Source organism: Taudactylus pleione, unplaced genomic scaffold (genome assembly GCF_031769625.1).
Source record: "Taudactylus pleione unplaced genomic scaffold, aTauple2 ptg000652l, whole genome shotgun sequence".
NCBI lineage: Eukaryota > Metazoa > Chordata > Amphibia > Anura > Myobatrachidae > Taudactylus > Taudactylus pleione.
This window is the reverse complement of record NW_028285054.1, coordinates 1108583-1131907: the sequence shown is the minus strand read 5'-3', so window position 1 is coordinate 1131907 and position 23325 is coordinate 1108583. Positions and strand designations below refer to the sequence as shown.

Here is a 23325-nt window from a genome sequence, read left to right as displayed (position 1 = left end):
TTGCACTGACCTATGAATTGTACCGTAACGGAAGAAGCAAGAAGAGGAACCAATGAGAACCTGCCAACGTATTCTATTGTATTGCTTATCCCAGTACGGGTATTTATGTGGGTGCTCTGAAACGAGATGCCAGTCTGCGGTGGTCCTGTTATGCTGTTTTGACGAAGGTTTCATTACTGATGCCGGTATCTGGTCCCAGAGCGCACGCGTATGTATTGACTGTACCTTATGACCTAATGTTTGTTCAATTTAGTTTGCGCTCATTGTTAGATCATAGCGTGGTAACATCTGTACTTTTACCTGAATAATAATCTTTAGCGCGTTGGACCGCTATTCCACTGTCTTAGAGTTTTATTAATGGTATAATTAAACACAGCGCTAATTAGCGACACCTTATGGTTTTAGGAGGTATAGGCAGGTTTTGTCTTAGAGGTTCTAGGCAGGTGAATCTTAGAGGTTTATAGGCAGGAATGTACTAAAGGTTCATTGCACGATTCAACAGTGTATATATATGTGTGTGTGTATATATATATATATATATATATAATGTATGTGCGTGCTAGTCGGGATCCCAATGTTAGCAGACTTTACAAAAGTGGAGATGTTGCCCATAGCTACCAAGCAGATTATAGCGATTATCTTCTAGAAGGCGCTAGATAGAGCAGAATCTGGTTGCTATGGGCAACAGCTCCAGATTTGTAAACCCCCACTTACAGTAAAATATACCTCCAGGTTTTTATAGAGTGGTGAATTTAGTTGACAACAATGTATTCTCAGAACACCAACTGTGGAAAAATGTTACATAAAATGAATTACCTAAAACAATGTGAAGAGACTAAATACTTCTCAATACTGTTAGTGATCTGTGTGTGGTATTGCAGGTATTCAGTTGATGTCTATTACTGTAATCTAAAATTGTGAAATCTAGAGTTTGTCAGTAGGTAATCCATATGTAACGCCACCTAAGATTATAGAGGTGATACAATTCCTTTATACTAGTGTTTTTTGTTAATTTTGTCAATATCCATTGCAGTGTTTAATTGGGGTTTGATATCTGATGTTTCATGTTTGTACATTTCAAGTGTTTTCATTGCTTTAACATTTTTTAAAAGTTGATAGAAAGCGGAAGCCTCCGCTTTGCTATTTTATTTGTATTCCAAACAAAAATTTGTTTTTGTTTTTTCTATAATTTCATATACATAAAGTTCTATTTTGATTTAATTACAAATGAATGTAATCAGTATTTTTTTAACACGTGGTTATTACTGATGGTGGTTTTAGAGCTACATGTTGTATGTAGTACTGCACGCTATAAGTGGTTATGTGACCAGTTGCTGATCATGTTCCTCATCGCAGTAGCATAAAAGACAGCACACATGAGTATTCCCCTGTACCTTGAAGAAGCATCACACTATGGGGTCAATCCTATATCGTGCGATGATCTTGCCAGTGCGAGTCATCTCTGCAAAGGCCGCACTTCACGGCAGCCCGGATTTGGCAAAGTTTACTTGCAAAATTTGGCAAATTCAGGGTCGAGCCGGGCTGCGAAAGGTGCAATGTGCCGGTCCGTTGCTGGCATTTTAATGCCGTTACAACGGCACATCGCACCCTTCGCACGGAATAGGATTGACCCCTTTGAAATGTGCTGGTCGATGAGGAGGGAAGCTGAACCACCAGAGGACTGCTACTATCTGGAACCATGGCTCAGATCCTTATTCCAGCACCTAAAGCAGGGTACACACTAGACGATCTGTAGGATTGGGCAGGATATATCCACATTAGCCAGTGTGTACCCACTGTGAGCGACCATGCGCGCGTCCCACTGGGTCGTTCATCACATCAACAGATCATGCCTACATGCTGCTCAATCTGTCAATTTGATGAACGACTCCATGCTTGTGAAGGCGGCTGGTGAACAACCTATCATGGGGTTGTTCACCAGTATGTGCAGTGTCAAATGACTGCGCGATATGTCTTATCACATCATGCGTCAGCCAGGTACATCGTCTAGTGTGTACCCGGCATCAGTGTAAAGGGGCCTATCCATTAGCAGATACATTGAACGATAGAACGCTATATCGTTCAATTTATCTGCTATGGATAGGCCCTGAACGATGACAGATGCGCACTCCCGTGGCCGATAAATTAAATCTTTCATCTCTCCAACATGTTGGTCAATTATCGCATATCGGTGCCAGATATTCGAAATATCTGGCAGTTTATATGCGGCGAACGACGAAAGATATTGGCAGCAGCTACAGAGCGCTGAGGAGAAAAAAAATCCACTCCCTGAATGATGTCGTCGTTTGCCAAAATCTGTCATATACATGACATATCGTTCAGCACAGCCACCAGAATTTTCAAGGGATATCTTTGGTCTTTCATCGCTCAGAAAAACATCTGCTAATGGATAGGCCCCTTAAGGCTTCGGGTTTACGTGATCTTTACAGCGTTTATCTGGCAGAAGGCCATTCTTTACACTCTGTACTGTTGGCTTGTTAAATACACCCTTCAGCGATAACATTAAAACCCCTGACAGGTGAATAACAACATTGATTTTCATGGCACTTATGAACAGGTGGGATATATTAGAGAGCAATGGAACAGTCTGTTAATAAAGTTGATTTGTTGGAAGCAGGTTAAAAAAGGATCTAAGCAATTTTGACAAGGGCCAAATTTTGATGGCTAGACGACTGGGTGGAAGCATTTCCAAAATGGCAAGTCTTGTGGGGTGTTCCCGGTATGCATTTGTTAATATCTACCAAAAATGGTCCAAGAAAGGACTACCTGAGACCTGGTAATAGGATCATGGACGCCCAAGGCTCATTGATGCATGTGGAGAACGAAGTCTAGCCCGTCTGGTCCGATCCCACAGAGGAACTACTGTAGCACAAATTGCTGAAAAAGGGAAAGCTGGCTATAATAGAATGTCAGGACATGCAGTACATAGCAGCTCACTGCGTATAGGGCTGTATAGCCACAGACCAAACTGTGTCAATGCTTGACACCTGTCCACTGCCGAAAGCCCTACAGTGGGCACGTAAGCATCAGAACTGAACCATGGCGAAATGGAAGGTGGTATGGTCTGATGAAACGCATTTTTTCTTTGAAATCGTGTGCTCATTGATGGCCAGGTGCGTGTGCATCATTGACCTGGGGAAGAGATGGCACCGGAGTGCACTATGGGAAGAAGGCAGTGTGATGCTCTGGACAATGTTCTGTGAAACCTTGGGTCCTGGCATTCATGTGGATGTTACTGTGACAAGTACCACCTTCTTAAATGTTGTTGCCAAGTGCGGTATTCCCTGATGGTAGTGGCCTCTTTCAGCAGAATAATGGGACCTGACATTGCAAAATTTGTTCAGGAATGGTTAGAGGAACATGTCAGAGTTTGTGGTGTTAACTTGGCCTCTAAATTCCACAGATTAAAGTTATCCTCCTCATCAAGGATGCTGAGCAGGCCCCTAAGGCTCGAGCTCCAGTCTTAAAGTGTCGGAAGGATGTTTCGGCAGGAATTCTGTCTTCTGCACAGCTTGAGGGCCTTCTGGCAGAAGAGTGGACTCTCCCTAATAGGTGCTTCCAGGTTTCTAAGCGCATTGCCTCCTTTTATCCAGTGCCTGCTGTGGATCAGGCCAAATGGGAGTGTTCTCCTCTGGTTGATGCTCACCTAGTCAAGAACACTATCCTTCCTATTCTTAATATGGCATCCATTTAGGATCCGACTGATAGGAAGTTGGACTCTTCCCTCAAAGGGATTTTTTCTCACGCAGGTGCCATCGCATGTCCAGCTCTAGCATCCGCTTGGGTGGCTAAAGCCATCAAGGATTGGGCTGACGCCTTGAAGGGAGCCTCAGCTCTGGTACCCATAGGAAGGAGCTATTGTCATTAGTAATGCACATCACAGGTTGCCTCTTATCTTGGAGAGGCGGCAATAGACACTGGTGTCCTAACCTCCAAGGTGTCAGCATCCTCTGTGTCTGCTAGGCTAGCCATCTGCCATAGTTCCTGGCGCGCTGACCCGGACTCTAAGAAGGCCCTAGAGGCTCTTCTGTATTCAGAGGACATCGTCTATGGTGCCACGGCGGCGGCATCCAAGACTCCCTTCCTCCATTCTATGGCAGCACCTAGGTTGCAAACGATAGATCTTGTCCAGTCCCAAGGACGGATCAACATTTGGAAGAAATCCTCCATGACTGTTGCAGGAGATGTAGCATCTGGGGGTTTCCAAAGTTCAACTGGGTTTTCCTCCCGGCAGAAAAGCTTCGGGACCTACAGACTAGGATTTGAAAGTTCTTAAGTCATCGTAGAGTGTCAATGCACTCTTGCATTCAAATCCTGGGCTCTCTGGTCTCCACCTTCGATATGGTGGAGTATGCACAGTTTCACTTCCAGTGGAACAAGTCCCATTGGCAGCTCAAAACACCAACTATCATCCTCTTTTAGGAGATCCGGCTCTCCCTCTTATGGTGGCTCCAGGTGTTCCACTTAGACAACGGCCTCCCCTTTTGGAATTCGGAATGGATCCTCCTCACCATTGACGCAAGTCTTTGTGGGTGGTGGGCAATAACCTGTCCATAGACCTTTTAAGGGTAGGTGGACCGATCAATATTCTGAAACTCTGAGCGGTTTTAAAGCTATATACCTTGCTCTGCCGCTACTCTAGCATTGTCTGGTCCAGATACAATCCGATAATGTGACAGCCGTCGCCTACATAATTAATCAGGGCGTGGCACTTGCAGTCGTGGTGCCGCAAAGGAGGTGAGTAGCATTCTCATCTGTGCAGAGTGTCCTCTTCCGACTTTGTCATTGGTCTTCATCGCCAAAGTCCAGGGTGGGCGCTTCATCCAGACGCATTTCAGCTCCTAGTGCGGGGAACTAATAGGCTTCTCCATCGATGCTCTGTTGTGTCTTCCTCTGCGGCCTGATGGGTATTCACCATGGTACAAATAACCTTCTACCAGTATTTATCACACCGTCTGGTGGTCTTGCTGTGCCTTGTGTTTAGCCAGGGGGTTTAACCCCAGATAATTTTTAAGTCCTGTTCTGCAGAAAGGTCTGGTTTTGGATCTCCGGCTAGCTTATTTAAAGGTGCAGGTTTCCGCACTTTCTCTTCCAGAGGTAGATTGCTCTAATGCCTGATCTACGGACTTTCCTGCAGGGTGTCCTCCACATTCAGCCTCTGTTTGTTCCTCCGGTGATTCCATGGAACTTGTTTTTGGTGCTTCAGGCTCTTTAATTGTCACCCTTTGAGCCTTTGGAATCTGTGAACATTCACTGGCTTGCGTGGAAGACTGTCTTCCTACTTGCCATAGCATCGGTCCGGCTGGTGTCAGACCAGCTCCCCAATTTACTCTAGTTGTCTAGTCTCTCTCCATTTTTGGTCTTTCACTCGGACCGGGCCGTTCCTCGGACACTATTAGGGTACCTTCCTAAGGTTTTTTCTGTTTCACATCAACCAGGAAATTGTGGTCCCTGCCTGACCTCATTGATTTATCAGGACTGTTTATTATTGCTTGTTTTGCACATGCCAGCTGTTCTGATTTTTACATTTTTGTTTTTCACATGATATTAAATGTTTAATACTTTTTATCATTATCATTGTTTCTAGCGCTGCTTCTATTATATTGTCCCTGCCTTTCAAGCACCTGCTTCTTCGCCGGAAGAGGCCTTTGTCGTTAGGGCCCTCTGAATGTGTGGACAGTACCAGGGATCTCCGTAAAAACTTTGACTTTCACAAATGGGGTTGGCGGATGGTCAAACGGAGCCACCTGGCCAAAGTCAGCTTTGTAGACTTGGGCCAGGTGGATCCTTTTTACCATCCGCCGCACTTATACTGTGGCACACCTTCCTGCCCCGGCTGTGGTGATAGCTCGATCCACCAGGTTGGTGGGTATTTCTTTGGCAGCTCGACGTGGTGCCTCTGCAGAGCAGCTTTGCTAGGAGGTTACATGGTCCTCTGTTCATACATGTCTCAAATTCTATCCATTTGACACCTTCGCTTCCACGCAAAGGGTGCCCAGCGCAGCTCAGGAGCGTCCCCAGCTTTGGGATGCCCCACTGTCTAGGGCCTTTGTCCACTATGGAGAGAAGTAGAAAAAAAGATTTATGTTCTTACCATGTTAAATCCTTTTCTTCGAGATCTATAGAGGACACAGTATGTCCACCCTGACTCACCTGGCTTGATGGGGTTTTGCTTGCTTCTGGTTCCCCTGTCAGTCTACTGGGTGTGTGGATGTGTGTGTGTGCCGGTCTTCCTTCTCCTCTTTCTCTCTCCTGCCTTGGGCTTGCTAACTTAACTGGCCTGCCTGAGGGTATAGGGGAGAAGAAGCCTGGGATGCTGGAAGAAAAATTTACTGTTTTGTTGCCCGGAGAATAATTTTATATGTTAGTCATTAATCTTGTTCTAATCATTCGTTGGAAAAGTACCACCAGTGTTTTGTTGACTGTACATAATCAACAATAGTTCTACCTACAAGTGGTTAGATACCTTTTCGAAGATCATTACATGTGGTATGAAGTTTATTTGGTTTTGTTTTTTTTGTTTCCAACCCTAAAGATTCAGTGTTCAAGGTGTTTGTACTTGCATAAGCCACCAGTGGTAAGTATCGACTGTGGTCCTACTAATTGTGGCACTGTGGGGGATGGTTTAGATTGGGAATTCTCTTCTGTGGAAGTCTTATTCTTTGTGCGCCATCCGCAGTGTTAGCTGCCATCGTTGTTGTATTCCCCATACAAGTGGATGCTTTGAAAGAAATGTCTCCAAACCACCCCTTTGGTACTGCCGGATGAAGTAAATTTGAATAGCGTGAAACACACTTTGTCTGAATGCTGAGACTTCCTCACAGATGATGCATTACATATGGATTACCTACTGACTAACACTAGATTGCACAAATTTGTCCCAAGAGAAGCCTCAATTGAGTTTGGTTACCTGCGTAAGTTCAAACAGATCACTATCTAAATTGAAGACTATTACTTAAGATAGCTTCATGCAACTACATTTTGTGGTTTTATTTTTACGCACCGTTTTATGATTGAACTATTGGGACAGCAGAATTGTTTTATGTACTTTACTTTTACTGAGCTTTTCCTTTTGTAGAGATACTATATGTACAGGAAAAGGGCGAAGATGTAAAACATTTGGCTGTTTAAACCCCTTTCACACTGAAAATGAAAGAACCAGGTAATTCACTTTTACCCTGTAATTTGCTAAACAAACCGGGGTTTTTTCCTATGTGAAAGGGTCATCCCGGGACTAAATTCCTGTGTCTCCGACCCTGCAAAAAATCTGTGTCTGAGACCCGGGAATTTAGTTCCGGGATAACCCTTTTAAATAGGGAAAAATCCCGGGTTGTTTAGCAAATTACTGGGTATAAGTGAACTATCCGGTAATTAAATTTTCAGTTTGAAAGGGGTATAAAACAGAAAATGGCTAAAAACCTGGCATGCAAATCCCATGCATGCCATTTTTTGTCTGAAAGTGGTTTTAGTGAGCGCATTACCTGCAGTTTTACAATATTGCCAGCAGATGTTACACCACAACTATTCCATAGTTGTATTTGCTTACATTTTCTTTTAAACCTATATTATACTTTTTCTTAGGTTATGCTTCACGGTCCTTACCACCCCTATATGTTCAGATTTTATAGTATGATGAATATTGCCAAATTCAGGTAGGTACAAATGAAAAATGTGAGAATTAACATTTTTGATAGTCTTTTGTACCATTGTGGCGAGGAGTATTTTTTGTTTTTTTAGGTATGAATGCTTTGTAGTACTTCCCTTACTGAAATAGAATAGTACTTCTGTCCAATGCATGTTTCCCAAGCAGGCGCTCTATGATAATTTGGTCACTGGGGGGCAGTATTCCATTGCAGTCTACAAATTTATCCTGCTCGGACAAAGCAACAAGCACTGTATAAGGCACCTCACCCACGTACATGTAAAGAAGTGTCAAATACTGGTGTCAGATGGTTTGGAGAAACTTAATTGACATGTCAGACATTTTTCCCCATGGTTTCTCTTCATGGATAGTCCTCAGTGGTCAACGGTGTATACAGTATGCTAACCTGCAATAAAGTCTGAGCATTATATTGAAGCATGTAAGCCATGCCATGTTGTGTAGTGTGTTTTGCTCTTCCCTAGATCCGTTTGGATTGAGAAAGAAAGCATCAATTCTGTATTGGTCAATGACACACCAGAAGCCCCTCATCAGAGAATGTTTGTTGCTGCATCACTGTCTGTAAACACATCCGGTATGTGTGTAGGTAGAATGCCTTGCAGTGGTGTTTACTCTCCTATTATGTGTTATGTATTGTAGCTAGTATAATGTTTATTCACCTTTTTACATTAAACCAATCTATAGTTTGTAACCTTTATTTCTGCTATCAGGCTGGTGCCTAAAAAGGGTTGACAATGATCTGCCATTTGGAAAATTCTAGCTCACAGAGGGAGTAGAGGACATTCAGTGCAGTTCCTCCTCAAAAGCCGGTCTTCCATGTCTTCTATATGGATGGCTGTTATTTGTAATGTGTTCCATTTACAATGCAGGGAGGTGGAGTACACTAATTTGACTCTCAAATCATTTATACCAGCATATATTATGTCCAAGCACTGAACTTCCTCCATCAATACTCTGCCAGACACATTCTGACAAATTTTTACATGTGATCTGTTTGCGTGAATGTGTAATACATAGTTTAAGGTTTGTTTGTATTGCCTCCACCACATGAATGTGTTTGGTGCTGTAACCATTCATGCATTTTCTAATAAAAAAAAAAAAAAAAAGTTTTAATTATTATTATTTATTATTTATTAACAGTTTCTTATATAGCGCAGCAAATTCCGTTGCGCTTTACAATTTGAATCAAGATTAACATTATACTGGGTTGTAAAAGACATACATACATGACATACATAAGGGTAAGAGGGCCCTGCTCACAAGCTTACAATCTATAGGGAAATAGGTGTTGATACACAAGGAGAGGTGCTATTGCAAATAGGTCCAGCCCAATTGCAGATATTCTTGGTGGGCTGTATAATCCAATCACACTGGAAAGTTGGCCTAGGGTTAGGAGGATGTTCAATTGAAGAAAGAGAAGATGTGATAAGTGTTTACTATAAGAAGAGAGTTAGATAGGGAGCTATAAAAGGTTAGGTGGGCGGTCCTGGAATCTGATAAGCTTGTCTAAAGAGGTGAGTTTTCAGAGAACGCTTGAATGTTTGGAAACTAGTGGAAAGTCTTATTGTGCATGGGAGGGCATTCCACAGGGTGGGTGCAGCCCGAAAAAAGTCCTGTAACCGTGCATGGGAACAAGTAATGCGCGGGGATGAGAGACGCAGATCTTGTGCAGAACGGAGATGTCGGGTTGGAAGATATTTTGAGATAAGTGAAGTGATGTATGTTGGTGTGGTTTGGTTAATAGCTTTATGTGTGAGTGCAAGTATTTTAAATTGAATACGGTAGAAGACTGGCAGCCAATGGAGGGACTGACAGAGTGGATCAGCAGACACTGAACGTTTGGTGAGAAAGATCAACCTCGCAGCTGCATTCAAAATGGATTGTAGTGGGGAGAGCCTGTTTTTGGGAAGGCCAATAAGGAGACTATTGCAATAGTCAATGCGGGAAATTATGAGTGCGTGTATAAGAGTTTTTGCAGTGTCTTGAGTAAGATATGATCGAATTTTGGCTATGTTTCTTAGATGCATGTAACAGGATTTAGAGACAGATTGAATGTGGGGAACAAAAGACAGTTCAGAGTCAAGGATGACACCTAGGCAGCGAGCTTGTGGGGTGGGGTAGATTGTCGAGTTGTCAACAGTAATAGAGATATCAGGTTGGTAACTGCTATTGGCTGGTGGAAATATAATTAATTCTGTTTTGGATATATTAAGTTTGAGGTGGCGAGATGACATCCAAGATGAAATGGCAGAGAGACATTCAGTGACACGGACCAGCACAGATGGTGACAAATCTGGGGAGGATAGGTAAATTTGAGTATCGTCCGCGTACAGATGATACTGAAAACCAAAAGAGCTGATTAGTTTGCCAAGAGAGGTGGTATATATTGAGAAAAGCAGAGGACCTAATACTGAACCTTGTGGTACTCCAACTGATAGAGGTAGCGAAGTGGAGTTAGAATCAGAAAAGCGAACAGTGAAAGAGCGATTAGATAGGTAAGATGAGAACCAAGAAAGGGCTGTGTCTTGAAGACCTATGGATTGTAGTGTTTGTATGAGAAGAGAGTGGTCAACAGTGTCAAAGGCAGCTGAGAGATCTAGAAAAATTAGAAGTGAATAATGGCCTTTAGCCTTGGCAGTGACCAGATCATTTACTACCTTAGCCAGTGCTGTCTCAGTGGAGTGTTGGGAACGAAAGCCTGACTGAAGTGGATCCAATAAGTTGTGGGTGTTAAGGAAGTGTGTGAGGCGAGTGTAGGCAAGTCTCTCCAGTAGCTTGGAGGGGCAAGGTAGCTGGGAGATAGGACGGTAATTTGAGAGAGAGTTAGGGTCAGAATTTTGTTTTTTCAAAATGGGAGTGATCACTGCATGCTTGAACAGTGATGGAAAGATACCAGTAGAGAAAGAGAGATTACAGATTTTAGTTAAGTGTGGAATGAGCACAGGAGACAGAGCTTTACTGATTTGTGAGGGTGTAGGATCAAGAGGAGAGGTAGTAGAGTAGGAGGATGAGAAGAGTGTAGCTACTTCATCTTCATTAGTGGGGTCAAATGATGAGAACGTGCCATTGGGTTCAGGTAGGGAATTGAACAAGACCCTGGCTGAGGAAGTGCATACCATTTCATTTCGGATATTATCAATCTTGTTTTTGAAATAGGAAGCAAGATCTTGTGCACTGATAGTAGCAGGTGGGTTGGGTGATGGAGGGTTAAGAAGTGATTTAAATGTATTAAAAAGTCGCTTGGTCAGAGATAACAGATTGGAAATATATCTGTTTGGCATTATCCAGTGCATTACGATAAGAGTGGTAGATTGTCTTATACGTGAGGAAGTCACTTGGAGTATGAGACTTTCGCCACTGACGTTCTACTTTACGTGAGAGTTTTTGTAGGTGTCTTGTGAATTTGGAATGCCACGGCTGACGTCTAAGTCTACGCAGAATGTGATGGGTAGCAGGAGCTACTTCATCAAGGGCTAGTTCTAGGGTCTGGTTCAGGTGTGATACAGCAGTCTCAGGAGAAGTGAAAGTAGAAATAGGTAAGAGTGATTGTTGCAGAGAGGTGGATAGTTGTTCAAAATTAATAGTATTAATATCTCTGCGGGTTTGAGGAGGTTTGGTTGATTTGCTTGGCATTGAGGCTGATGTAATGGAGGAGAGTGTGCAGGTGATAAGGTTATGATCTGAGAGAGGGAAAGGAGAATTAGTGAAATCAGAGACTGAGCATAGTCTGGTAAATTCAAGATCAAGGCAGTGGCCATCTTGATGAGTAGAGGAGTCAGTCCATTGGGAGAGGCCAAGAGAGGATGTTAAGGAGAGAAGTTTGGAGGCATGAGGGGATTGTGGACTGTCAATGGGGATATTGAAATCACCCATGATGATGGTGGAGATGTCAGAGGATAGGAAGTGAGGGAGCCAGGCAGAAAAATGTTCCAGAAATTGATTGGGTGGTCCAGGTGGACGATAGATAGCAGCAATGCGCAGAGAGAAAGGAGTGAAAGTCCTAATAGAATGTACTTCAAATGATGTAAATGTAAGGGATAGTACCTGTGGAATAACTGTGTATGTAAAAGATTGGGACAGTAGTATTCCTACTCCACCTCCTTTACTATTACCAGGCCTGGAGGTATGTGTGAAGTGTAGACCACCATGTGAGAGTGCTGCAGGGGAGGCAGTGTCTGTTTGTGTGAGCCATGTTTCTGTTAATGCCAGAAGATTGAGGTTATTAGAAATAAAGAGGTCATGGATGGATGTTAGTTTGTTGCAGACAGAGCGTGCATTCCATAAGGCACATTTCAGTGTTTTGGAGGGTGATGGGAGGCATGTGATGTGTCTGAGGTTTGCTGGATTTATATTCCGTGAGTAGGGCATGTGTGTAGGGCCTGGATTTGGTGATATGTCACCAGCTAAGAGAAGTAGACGGAGAGAGACATAAATATAGTTCTGTGTTTTGTATGAAAGTTTTTTATGGCAACAGGTTGTGGATGTTATGGTCAATTTAGAAAGATAAGTAAATAGCTCATGTGCGTTCATAAGAGGGGAGTAGATTATTGAGGCTGCAATGTGTACAGAGGGGTGAGCTGCAGGGAGAGTAAAGGATGCAATAGCCTTAGAGAACATGCCATGGAGTGAAATAAGAATGAATAATGTATGGTACATGATGGTTTAGAATAAAAAGAGAAAATCCGTAGAATATAAATAGTTATTGTTTGCATTTAGAAATTACCTGCTTTAATATGTTGTTCAATGTTTGTTCAACTGGTTTTTAACTGTTCATTTTGATACTTTATGCATAGGATACTTCATGCATGGGATGCCCAGCTCAATCGAGCCCAGCTCTCTAGATCTGACTAGTAAGATATACTGTGGCTGATTAACATAGGCTACATCTGAGACATGTCCAGCTGACCTAAGGTGTTAAATTGCCTTGTGTTTGATTATGTAAACAACAGCCCAGTTTGCCATCATAAACTATGCTTCACTAACAACAACATCACAAAAATAGGAAATGACTATTGCAACAATTTAAAATATCACATACATTTAAATATGATGAATGAATAAAGTTCAGAGTATGATTGCAGGAGGGTGGATATCACATACATTTAAATATGATGAATGAATAAAGTTCAGAGTATGATTGCAGGAGGGTGGATATCACATACCTGAGAGATGAGAAAAGAAGATGGTTAGATCCAGATAAATGTAATTTGGTTTTTAACTGTTCATTTTGATACTTTATGCATAGGATACTTCATGCATGGGATGCCCAGCTCAATCGAGCCCAGCTCTCTAGATCTGACTAGTAAGATGTCCTCTTTCTTGGAAAATTTCTTTTGGACCCTCTGTCATTGCTATTATCTAAAGTAACCCATAGCGTTGCACCAATTCCTCCGTGTCAATGAGCTCTAGATGTTTCAGGGGAAACAACATAAATGAGAGTTTAGGGTTTATAGACTCTCTGAGGCCTTTGCATTGCTTTTTTAAATGACTTTTAGCTGATTTGTATCCTTTTTTTTTTTTTAATATATATTTCCTGATTTTGTAATTAGGTTCTCAGCTGATGTTGCGGGAAACATCCCTGCTTCCATCCATTCCAGGCTTACCAGCTCTCATCAGCATGTTGTTTGCTCCTGTGATAGAGTTGAGGTAAATGGTTTCACTATATGTTCTGAATAGCAACGAGTGTTGAAGCAAGACATAGATTTTTGGTCAATGTTTCTGTACAAGAAGCAGGAGTCTCCACAGTGCTTTTCAACTTAAATTTAATGCTCATTATAAAATGTTTATACAAAATCTAAACATTCATACAAACATAAATACCGCGAGCTGGGGTGAGGCTTGTCATAAGGGGTGGCAACAAGTATTGTGAAATTAATGGCATCCAGCAGCGTGTAGGTTTTTACTGCTTCATCTAAGTGTGTTGTCATCAGAAGAGAGTCTACTCCAGTTCAGGTGAGCAAAAGTCCTTTTTCCTCTTGCCAAACTGAATAAGGAAAGTGGCTTTTTTTTGTGCTAGTTACAGAGAACAGAATGAGAGCAGTGTCGGCGGCTGGTCATGGAGGAGTGTGGGGAGGGCAAGATGGAAATGGCTAGCAGGGTGGCATGTTCTAGTCATGGAAGATAATGGGGCTACGGGTGGCAAGAGCTGGACACGGAGGACAAGGGGGCGCAAGGTGTAAGATGCTGAGTAGGATGACGTGATGGACACGAAAGAGAATTGAGGTGGCAGGCACTGGGCACAGGAGAGAATAAGGTAGTGTCAGAAGCTAGGCAATGAGAATTTGGGTGGCAGTGGGCACAGAATAATGTGGGATCTGGGTTGTAGATGTTCAGCATTGGAGATCAGAGTGACATACTCTGCAGGGAGGAGAATGGGGAGGGGGTGCAGGGCAGCAGGAGCTGGGCTTGGAGTAAAATTGGTGAGCAGAGTGGCTGATTCTGGGCATGGAGTTGAATTTGGGTGGCAGGCAGTCTGCACAGATGAGTGAAAGTGCAGGGTGGTTGCTGTTGAGCTTGGTAGACCAGCTTGTCCTCGACTGAGAATGGGGGTGCAGGGCTGCATGCTCTGGGCACAGAGGAGAATGGGGGTGCAGGGCTTTATGTTCTGGGCACAGGAGAATGGTGGTTCAGGATTGTATGTTTTGGGCACAGAGGAGAATGGGAGAGTAGGAGCATGACCGGTGACAGAGTTGAATTTAAGTCACAGTTGGAATTTTAACTTTGTATAGCAATTGAACACTATGATGGTTCCCCACAGCTGCATGGCATTTATATTCAGTAATTTCAGCACAGTGTAAGATACAATTCCGTATCTTGCAAATCAGACATAACTGCAGATTCTAATCTCTTGTGATTAGGTTGTTTTATTTTTTTTGTGATCAGGGTGGATGACCTGAGAAGAGCGTATACCGGTGTCCTCTGTGGTTTGGGATGGCACTACAGCAATCTTGCGGTGTGGCCGGAGCATGACCTTGAACTGGCTTTCGATGTTCACATCGACGTTGAGGACCTAGTAAAGGTAAATGAAAGTAAACTGGTTTTCTCTTTCCTCAAGGCTGGGGGACACTGGACCATGAGGTTGTAGGTGGGAAGGTGTGGAGTTGGCACTAATGACCTGAAATTTATAAAACTCGAGCCATGGAGAAGTGGACTGACAAATTAGTGGCAGGCCTTTCCAGGGACGCTTCCAGAGAGGAGTTACTGGAACTGGCGGAGCAGATTTGTGCGGCAGCAGACTGTGTGCGAGGCCGCACAAGATGGTGTGCAGATATCCTCTAGAGTCTCAGCTACGGCAGTCGCGGCGCGCAGGACATTTTGGCTCCGCACCTGGGAGGCAGACGCCGAGTCTAAACGCGCTTTAGAGGCACTCCTTTTTATGGGGGTCTTCTGTTCGGCCCCGAGTTGGATACTATCATATCCCAAGCGACCGGTGGAAAGAGCACCTTCCTGCCTGTAGAAGGGCTCACGATTCCGGAACTTCCTTTCGAGGGGGGAGAGGTCCGGTTAGAGGGCAACCGGCCCGAGGGCGCTCTTTTTCCCAGCGGGGGTTTGGCCCCACGGTGTAAATTCTCTGGTGCACTCAGTCGCCCAGGTGCTAGGGCACCCAAGAAGCCAAATACCTGACAGGAGTTTGGCCCTTCCAGTCTCTGGGAAGGTGGGGGGCCGTCTCCTCCGTTTCCGAGACCGGTGGGTAGCTTCGGGAGCAGATACCTGGGTGAAAGGCGTTTTCTCCCGAGGTTATGTGATCGACCTAAGGGGGCCACCGCCGCAGCGTTTCTTTGCTACGGCATTGCCCAAGGATCCGGACAAAAGAAGGGCCTTAGACCAGGCTATCTGTTCCCTCTCTTCCGAGGGGGTGATAGCTCCAGTTCCAAAAACTGGGGTTTTTCTCAAACCTGTTCCTGGTCCGGAAGCACAACGGCACTTATTGGCCGGTGTTAAACCTACGAGCCTTGAATGCCAGCCTATGGGTGGATCGGTTTCGTATCGAATCACTTCAGTCGGTGATTCAGGGTATGTCGGCGAACGCGTTTTTGGCGTGTCTCAACGTCAGAGACTCATATCTCCACATACCAATTTGAGCAGGGCATCATTCTCTACTCAGGTTCACTGCTGGGAGAGCTCATTACCAGTTCCAGGCTCTGCCCTTCGGGCTCGCGACTGCTCCACGGGTCTTCACGAAGATCATGGCAACATTGGCAAGTCTGCTATGTTCCGAGGGGATAACTATCGTACCGTACTTAGACGATTTACTGGTAAAGGCAGATTCGGCTGTTATAGATTTCAGTCTTTAGTGCCAACTCCATGCCTTCCCACCTACAACCCCATGGTCCAGTGTTCCCCAGCGTGACTCAGGGAAAAGGATTCAACGGTAGGTACCAAAAATCCTATTATTCCATCCTAAACTGTGACACACCCATATTGTGTTTAATCATTTCCATATACCACTTTCCAGATCAATTTGATAAGGATGGCTATCAACAAGATAGTTGGCCACAGTCGTGAAGGTTCCATTAGTATTGGGCGTGAGAGGACAGCGTGGCTTCAGGAAGAGGTCCGTGAGCAGCTGATAAAGTAAGATTTATATATATATCTGAGAGGAGAGAACTTGATTCTTAGTTCAGTTTATTAGTATATGACAAGTCTTTCTCTATGCTATCATGGGTAATTTGTACTGAATTGTGAATATGGAAATGAAGAAAGGACCATGCGGTGTCCTTGTAATATGTACTAGCAGTCTCTACAGGGGTAACACATCCTTCTATAGCAGATACTATAGCTAGATGCTATGATGTGTAAGACATCAAGACCCAATTTAATTGTTCTACTGTATAGTGACACAGCCACCCATTTGGGACAATTCATTCATCTATTACAACTATTGGACTGCTTTTTTCCAATGATATGTTTTAGTAGCTTGTTGCTTACTTTGGAGCCCTGCTAAATTATACCTGTGTTCAAAATTTTTTCTGTTTATCACCTATTAACGTGTTGGGTTATATTATGGGAAGTCTATAGTAAGCAGCTACTATAAACTACCTTATGATATGGTTGAGTTTAAGACACACAGCTCAGCATATTAAAAAAAAGTCAAAGTGGCAATGTGTTTTCTCCTTTTAGAGTTTAATTATATATTTATATATAACATATTGTGTTATTTAGGTGCACTACTTTACAGTAGGGTCATTTCATGTCAAGTGGACCAGGGGTCCCGACTAAATGTTACATGAAGGTTGGTATGTATGTCAGGCTAACTTTGGGAAAATTTTAGGTCACGATATGCAATAGTAGTAAAATTATGGCTCCCAAAGTGGGGGTAGGTGCAACGATCGCTGACTCCGCAGTGCACAATCAGCAGATGGGTCCGATCTTTAAAATTGGTACCCTTCACATTGAATGACCCAGTAATTAAATGTGTGTACAAGGAAATGGATAATAAACATTTGAAAAGTGCTGCAGGAACTCTCTGTACGTGTAACCGAATGAAAGTCCAGTTTCCGCATATACATGTGTAAATACAGATGTGTCCTCTGGCACGATTGCAGCAATAGTGTAAACAACCCTTCTCTGTGCGCTGGGTCCCGTCTGATTTGGCTTGCATCGAGCATCTTTTTTTTGCCCAAACAGGCATCTTAGTAACAAATACATGTGTAACGGCTTCATGAGCTTGCACTGATTCATTTGATATGCAACACTTGTGTTTCTGTGCAACTGAGTCTGAATAATCTGTATACGAAGTGCTACAATGCAGTGGGCGCAGCTTTTCTTTTCCCACGCCAACGTCCGTTGTGCTTTGTATACAGGTGCAGTCGCACACATAGATACAAGTGTCACAAATAAATCGGTGCAGTCTTGTGAAGCGGTTTGTTGCATCCATTTGTGAAAAAGATGCATTTTCGTGGGGAAAAAATACTGTACCTGGTGACTCACTCATGCCGCATGGTATATTGAGACTAGGTAAATTTACTAAAGTGAGAGTTTTTAGAAATCGAGATGTTGCCCATAGCAACCAATCAGATTCTACTTAACATTTAACTAGCACCTTCTAGAAGATAATAGCTAGAATCTGGTTGCTATGGGCAACATCTCCACTTCTAAAAACTCTCACTTTAGTAACTATACCCCTAGGTGTATTAGGACACCGGTAGATCTTTCATTCTGTCTGGGGGACACTGCAGACAGTGAGGGTTAGAGGGGAGGCATAGTATGCACTAAATAGTTTGCACTCCAAAAGACTGATTCTGAGTCGCATGCACTGCCGATTTCAGACAGAGTGGATCGTTTTTTCTTCTGTGTGCGTCCAAATAGCGTACACGCAAAGTCGGAGTTGCGAATGGTGCTCACAAGAGATGTTACGGTCTCAGAAATGTGCTGAAAATGTATTGGTTGATCCTGGGCAGTGGCAAGGAAGTGTGGCTTAGAACGCGCGCAGAGATGGGCCGTCTTATGGGCATGTTCCTGGCGTATTGCTGAATGTGGTTGCCTACATAGACACACAACCACTAGCGCAGGAGGCCGTACTTGGACGGAGAAACTGCACCTGCTATAGGACTGGTACAAGTTTCAATGGTGCTTCGCCAATCGGTATTTCAGCATCTACTGACTAACAGTGTGCATCTCAGTCCTTGCACATGTGGGGACACACAGATGTACACCAGGGAAGGACTGTGTAGCTGCATTTGCATAAAGTCGCAGACGGCTGCCTGACAAGACATGGAAGGGACTTTGTCCGACTCAGAATCAGCCCCAAAGTGTGTGCACTCTTCAGGCATTGTCCAGTATCCTATATGGTGCATCTATGTGGCATTGGAACCTATGTTTAATGTGTCGTACGTAGAAATGATAATGATTGTACTTTATACATGTCTTTATGTAGGTATGGGTATAGGTGTTTTATATTTGTTATGTATGTGATGATGATGGTGCCCCTTCTCTGGGTGTATAGGCATTATTTGCCATACTTCATATGTATGCTATGAGGAATATTCAGTTAGCTGCGAAAAAAATACGGTTGGGGTGGGGAGTGATCCCTAATCTTCTACCCCCTATGTTACAAAATAATTAAATCTTGCATTATAGTTATGACCGTGCATAATTCTCTTCTCGCTCAAGTTTTTGAATGTGTGAAAAATAAAATGTGCCTGTTACTAACACGTACGTACTTTTTTTTCGAAGTTTATTTCAAAAGGAGAAATCCAGAGAAGTGATACCTGAGAAGTGGTATAGTAAGCCGTACCAATGGAATGAGGTGAGGCCAGCTCCTGCTTATTGGCACATATTACTGGGATGCTATCCTATTAATTTGCTCTTTTTTTCTTTTTTAAACGTATAAGAATATAGGCTACAGCTTGTGTGGATAACCTTTTGCTCAGAAAATACCTACATTTTATTGCTGCAGCAACAGCTGTTTTTAACCGTAGTCTTCCTGCAGTCTGCCTGGCTTTTCACGATTCACTATGCCACAACAGGCCCTTAATATACTTGTAAGGTTGTCTATGTAGCCCAGCTATCCCAAGCACAGCGAATAATAATAAATAGAGCAAGCATTAGCACAGTGGGAGACCGAGGCAAATGGAAAATTGCAGTGATTCCAAATTAATTGGTCAGGAATCGTAATAGTTTCTTTCTACTTCAGGCTCCATAGGGGGTCAACAGGGTTGACCTTGGGGTATAGCTGGATCTGGATCCACGGGCACCACGCAGTTAAAGCTTTAGCTTCTCCGAGGATGCTCTTGGGTCCATCCTCCTCTATACCCCGCCCCCGAGCCACAGGCACCTCAGTTTGAGTTGGTGCTCGGCCGGAGTCGGGTCACCCTGCGCAGGGGGGGCTGCAGGAGCAGCCCCCAAAGCTTTTTCATTTAAAAAAAAAAAAAAAAAAGCCTGTTAGTTTTTATTTTTAACAGGGGCTCTTCTGTGTGGCAGCGAAGGGCTGTCTGTATAGACGCCCACGCTGCCGCTCGTCTTTCCCGCTGGCACCGCAACGCCAGTATCGCGCTGGGGATCGCGGCGGGAGGCCAGAGTCCGTACTAGCCGGACTCTGGGGACCTCCCTGGACTGCTGCCGGAGTCGCCGGGGAGAAGGTAAGCCGCGAGTCGCCGATTAGCGGCGGCTCGCGGGTCTTACTATAAATGCAGTCCTTTGCCCCCGGTTCTAGGGGACAGACCGGGGGCTGCTAGCGGTGGCGGCGGGCTCCCCCTCCATTGGAGGAATACCCCCGTCAGTCCACTAGACCACCACGGTTATTTAGCGGCAAGCGGGATGCCGGCAAACTGGGGGTTAATAGCTAGCCAGGGGAGGAAGCCTTCTCTGTTTAGCGGCTCCTCCCCTCAGCTCAGCGCGCCTTTCTGCACTTAGTCTGGCGTCGCTGAGCTGCAGTTACTCGGCCACTCCTCCTCTGAAGTCTCTGGGGGCCATTTTATCTGTGGCAGCGCAGATCTCTCAGGGAGCACGCGGACCGCTCCCCCTGTGTACCTCTCCCCCGATCAAGGACAGTGTACACAGCACTGTAGCCCTCCCAGACACTGAATCTGGGAGGTTGATTGTAGTGGAAAGGTGCAGTGAGTATATCTTCTCTGCACGGTATATGACTTTTGCTAGTGCTGCCTGTCTGTGCTTATTTCTACTTACTGTCAGCTTATACCTATCCCTTTACTTCTCCTACAAGCCCTACAGGTGTGTGGGGGAGGGGCGTTTCTACAGACCTCACCTATATAAATCACGTATTGGTGAGGTCCGTCACATACAGTTGTTTGCTACACAGTACCATATTGTGGGCTGTTGTTCAGCACACTGGTGAGTGCGCTTGATTCCACTCTGTTGCCAGATATATTTATTTATATAATATAGTTTGTCATGTCGGAAGAGGAGATTGAGCACTCCGTGGCTCCGGTGTTGGTCTCCTGCGGACGCTGTTCTGCAGGAGTGGATAGGAAGGATTTGTTACAGGATGGCCTGTGTAGACGGTGCCAGGTGGTTCCTGGCCCATCAAAACCTCCTATGACGCTGGAACCACCATGGGCGATGTTTCCTCAGGTGCTGGTGTCTATTGCGGACCGTCTGTCGGTCCCGACTGCTGTCCCTACTAGGGCGTTGCCCCAGCCGGCCATCCCCCATTCCCCGGGTGTCCCGCAATTATTGCGGAGCCACCCACCTAGGTCTCAGTCTGTTGGTCCTTATGCGGGGTTATCTGTGTATATACAGGCTTCCCCTGTGACGCAGCAGTCTGTGGTGCCCTTCCAGGCCCCTGGGTGGATGTGCTCTCCAACTCAGTACAAAATTTGGCGGCCGCCGTCTTCGGCTTTTCAGTCAATGTTGCAGAATGACATGCCCTTCTGGGGCGTAAAAACGCACGCTAATGGCGCAGGCGGCGCATTTATCGGACTCCGAGGGGTCCTCAGATGATTGGGAGGTTCATGATGACACTGACTCGGACACATTGGTCCAGGAGGTAGTTACCAAGTCGTTCATTAATGTGCGAGCACTGGTTAGGGCGGTGCGAGCCATTCTCCTAATAAAGGATGAGGCACCAGCTCCTAAGTCGAAGTATCCTAGTTTAAAAAAAAAAAACTAAGGTGGCTTCTGCGGTGTTTCCCCTGTCTGATCTGTTGACGGATCATTTGGCGGTGGCTTGGCAGGCGCCCAGTAAGAGATTCCTGCCACAGAAGCGGTTGGCTTCTAATTACCCTTTTCCTGAGGCACATTGTAAAAAATGGGAAACTCCACCGGCGGTGGATTCCCATGTCACCCGTTTAATAAGGAGTGCTACTTTGCCATTACCGTCTATATCCTCGCTGAAGGATCCCACGGACAGAAAAGTTGAGACTTGCTTAAAGTCCATTTACTCCCTCTCAGGGGCAGTGGCCCGACCGTCCATGGCCATCTCCTGGGTGGCCAAGACCATTGAGGGTTGGGCCAACGCATTAGAGGATACCTTTCCGGACAATGCTCCGGGTGTCCAGAGGGCGTTGTTAGGACAGATGAGAGACGCTACTTCCTACATTGGAGAAGCCTCTTTGGATGCTAGTCTGCTGACCTCTCTAGTATCCGCCTATCCTTATGGCTGAGGTCCTGGAGAGCGGACTCAGATTCAAAGAAAGGCCTGGAGGCCTTACCTTTCAATGGAGAATTGCTATTTGGTCCGGACTTGGACAAAATAGTGGATACCCTGGCTAAATCCAAGTCAGCTTTCCTCCCTTCAGCGGCAACGCTTGCTAAGGTCCGGAGCTCGGCCTTTCGTTCTTTTCGGGTTCAAGGTAAGGCAAAAGGTCAGTCCTTCCCGAGACAGTCGGCGGCTAAGACCGCCTCTAAACCCAAGAAGCAAGCCTGGAGTGCTCGGCGCCCTTCTTCCAAGCAGGAGGATAAACCTGCTGCCTGATGGGACGGGCCTCCCTCTGGCGGACCTCAGAGTGGGAGGCCGACTTCTCCAATTCGCCCAGTGTTGGCACAATACCACCACGGATGCCTGGGTTCGAGAAGTAGTCTCTCAGGGTACGCCCTGTCTTTTCGGGTCAGGCCGCCCCACCAGTTTTTTTGTACGAGTCCTTCTCTGGACAAGACCAAAGCTTCCCTGATTCAGGTGGTCATTGTTCCCGTTCCGCAGTCTCAACGCGGGACGGGGTACTATTCTACTCTGTTTCTGGTACAGAAACCCGATGGTTCTCTTCGCCCTATCCTGAATTTGAAGTCTCTGAACAAATACCTCAGAGTTCCCAAGTTCAGGATGGAAACGTTACATTCCATCATTCTGGCGATGGAACCCGGGGATTACATGGTTTCCCTGGATATCCAGGACGCCTATCTCCACGTGCCCATAGCACCGGCACACCAGCGGTATCTGAGGCTTGCTATCCTGCAACATCACTACCAGTTTCGGGCGCTGCCTTTTGGCCTTTCTACGGCTCCGAGGGTGTTCACCAAGGTGATGGCAATTATGGCTGCCCACCTTCGGGGCCAGGGTATACGGCTGCTGCCGTATCTGGACAATCTTCTGCTGGCGAGCTCCCTGGAGGTGGTACTTCGACATCTCCACCTGACCATTGCTTGTCTTCAGGCACACGGGTGGTTGATAAATTGGAAGAAGTCATCTCTGATCCCATCACAACGGATGGTTCATTTGGGAGCCCTTCTGTATTCTCGTCAGCAAAAGATTTTCCTGACTCCGGAAAAGATGTCCTCCCTACAACTGCAGATACACCGTTGCCTGAGCAGTGCCAGGGTGTCGGTAAACTCGGCCAAGAGAGTCCTAGGGTCCATGGTGTCGGCATTCGACATGGTGGAGTTTGCCCAGTTCCATTCCAGGCCCCTGCAGGGGCAGATTCTATCGGAATGGAACGCGTTACCTCACCGGATCCGATCCCAGACACTGGTCTTGTCCTCGGAAGTGCTCCAGTCTCTAGCTTGGTGGCTTCAGCCAGCTCATCTCATCGAGGGTCGCCCCTTTTGGATCCCGGACTGGGTTCTGCTCACAACAGATGCCAGTCTCCGGGGTTGGGGGGCAGTGATCGGCTCGTTGTCTCTTCAGGGCCGTTGGTCTGTGGAGGAAGCAGTTCTTCCCATAAACGTGCTGGAACTGCGGGCCGTGTACAGGGCTCTGCTGTCATCAGGCACCGCTCTTCACGGAAGGGCAGTTCAGGTGCAATCCGACA

At 45.3% G+C, this 23325-nt stretch overlaps 1 protein-coding gene across 2 annotated transcripts in view; it reads left to right on the top strand.

The window, feature by feature from the left end:
• The window catches only part of TDRD9 (tudor domain containing 9), a 331496-nt gene that overhangs the window by 296686 nt on the left and 11485 nt on the right, over positions 1–23325 (top strand). For both annotated transcript variants that reach the window (XM_088455276.1, XM_088455275.1), the window contains exons 30-35: positions 7603–7673; positions 8146–8255; positions 13231–13327; positions 14564–14699; positions 16137–16255; positions 18857–18929. In XM_088455276.1, the coding sequence (XP_088311402.1) occupies positions 7603–7673; positions 8146–8255; positions 13231–13327; positions 14564–14699; positions 16137–16255; positions 18857–18929 (606 nt within the window). The remainder of the gene's footprint in view (positions 1–7602; positions 7674–8145; positions 8256–13230; positions 13328–14563; positions 14700–16136; positions 16256–18856; positions 18930–23325) is intronic.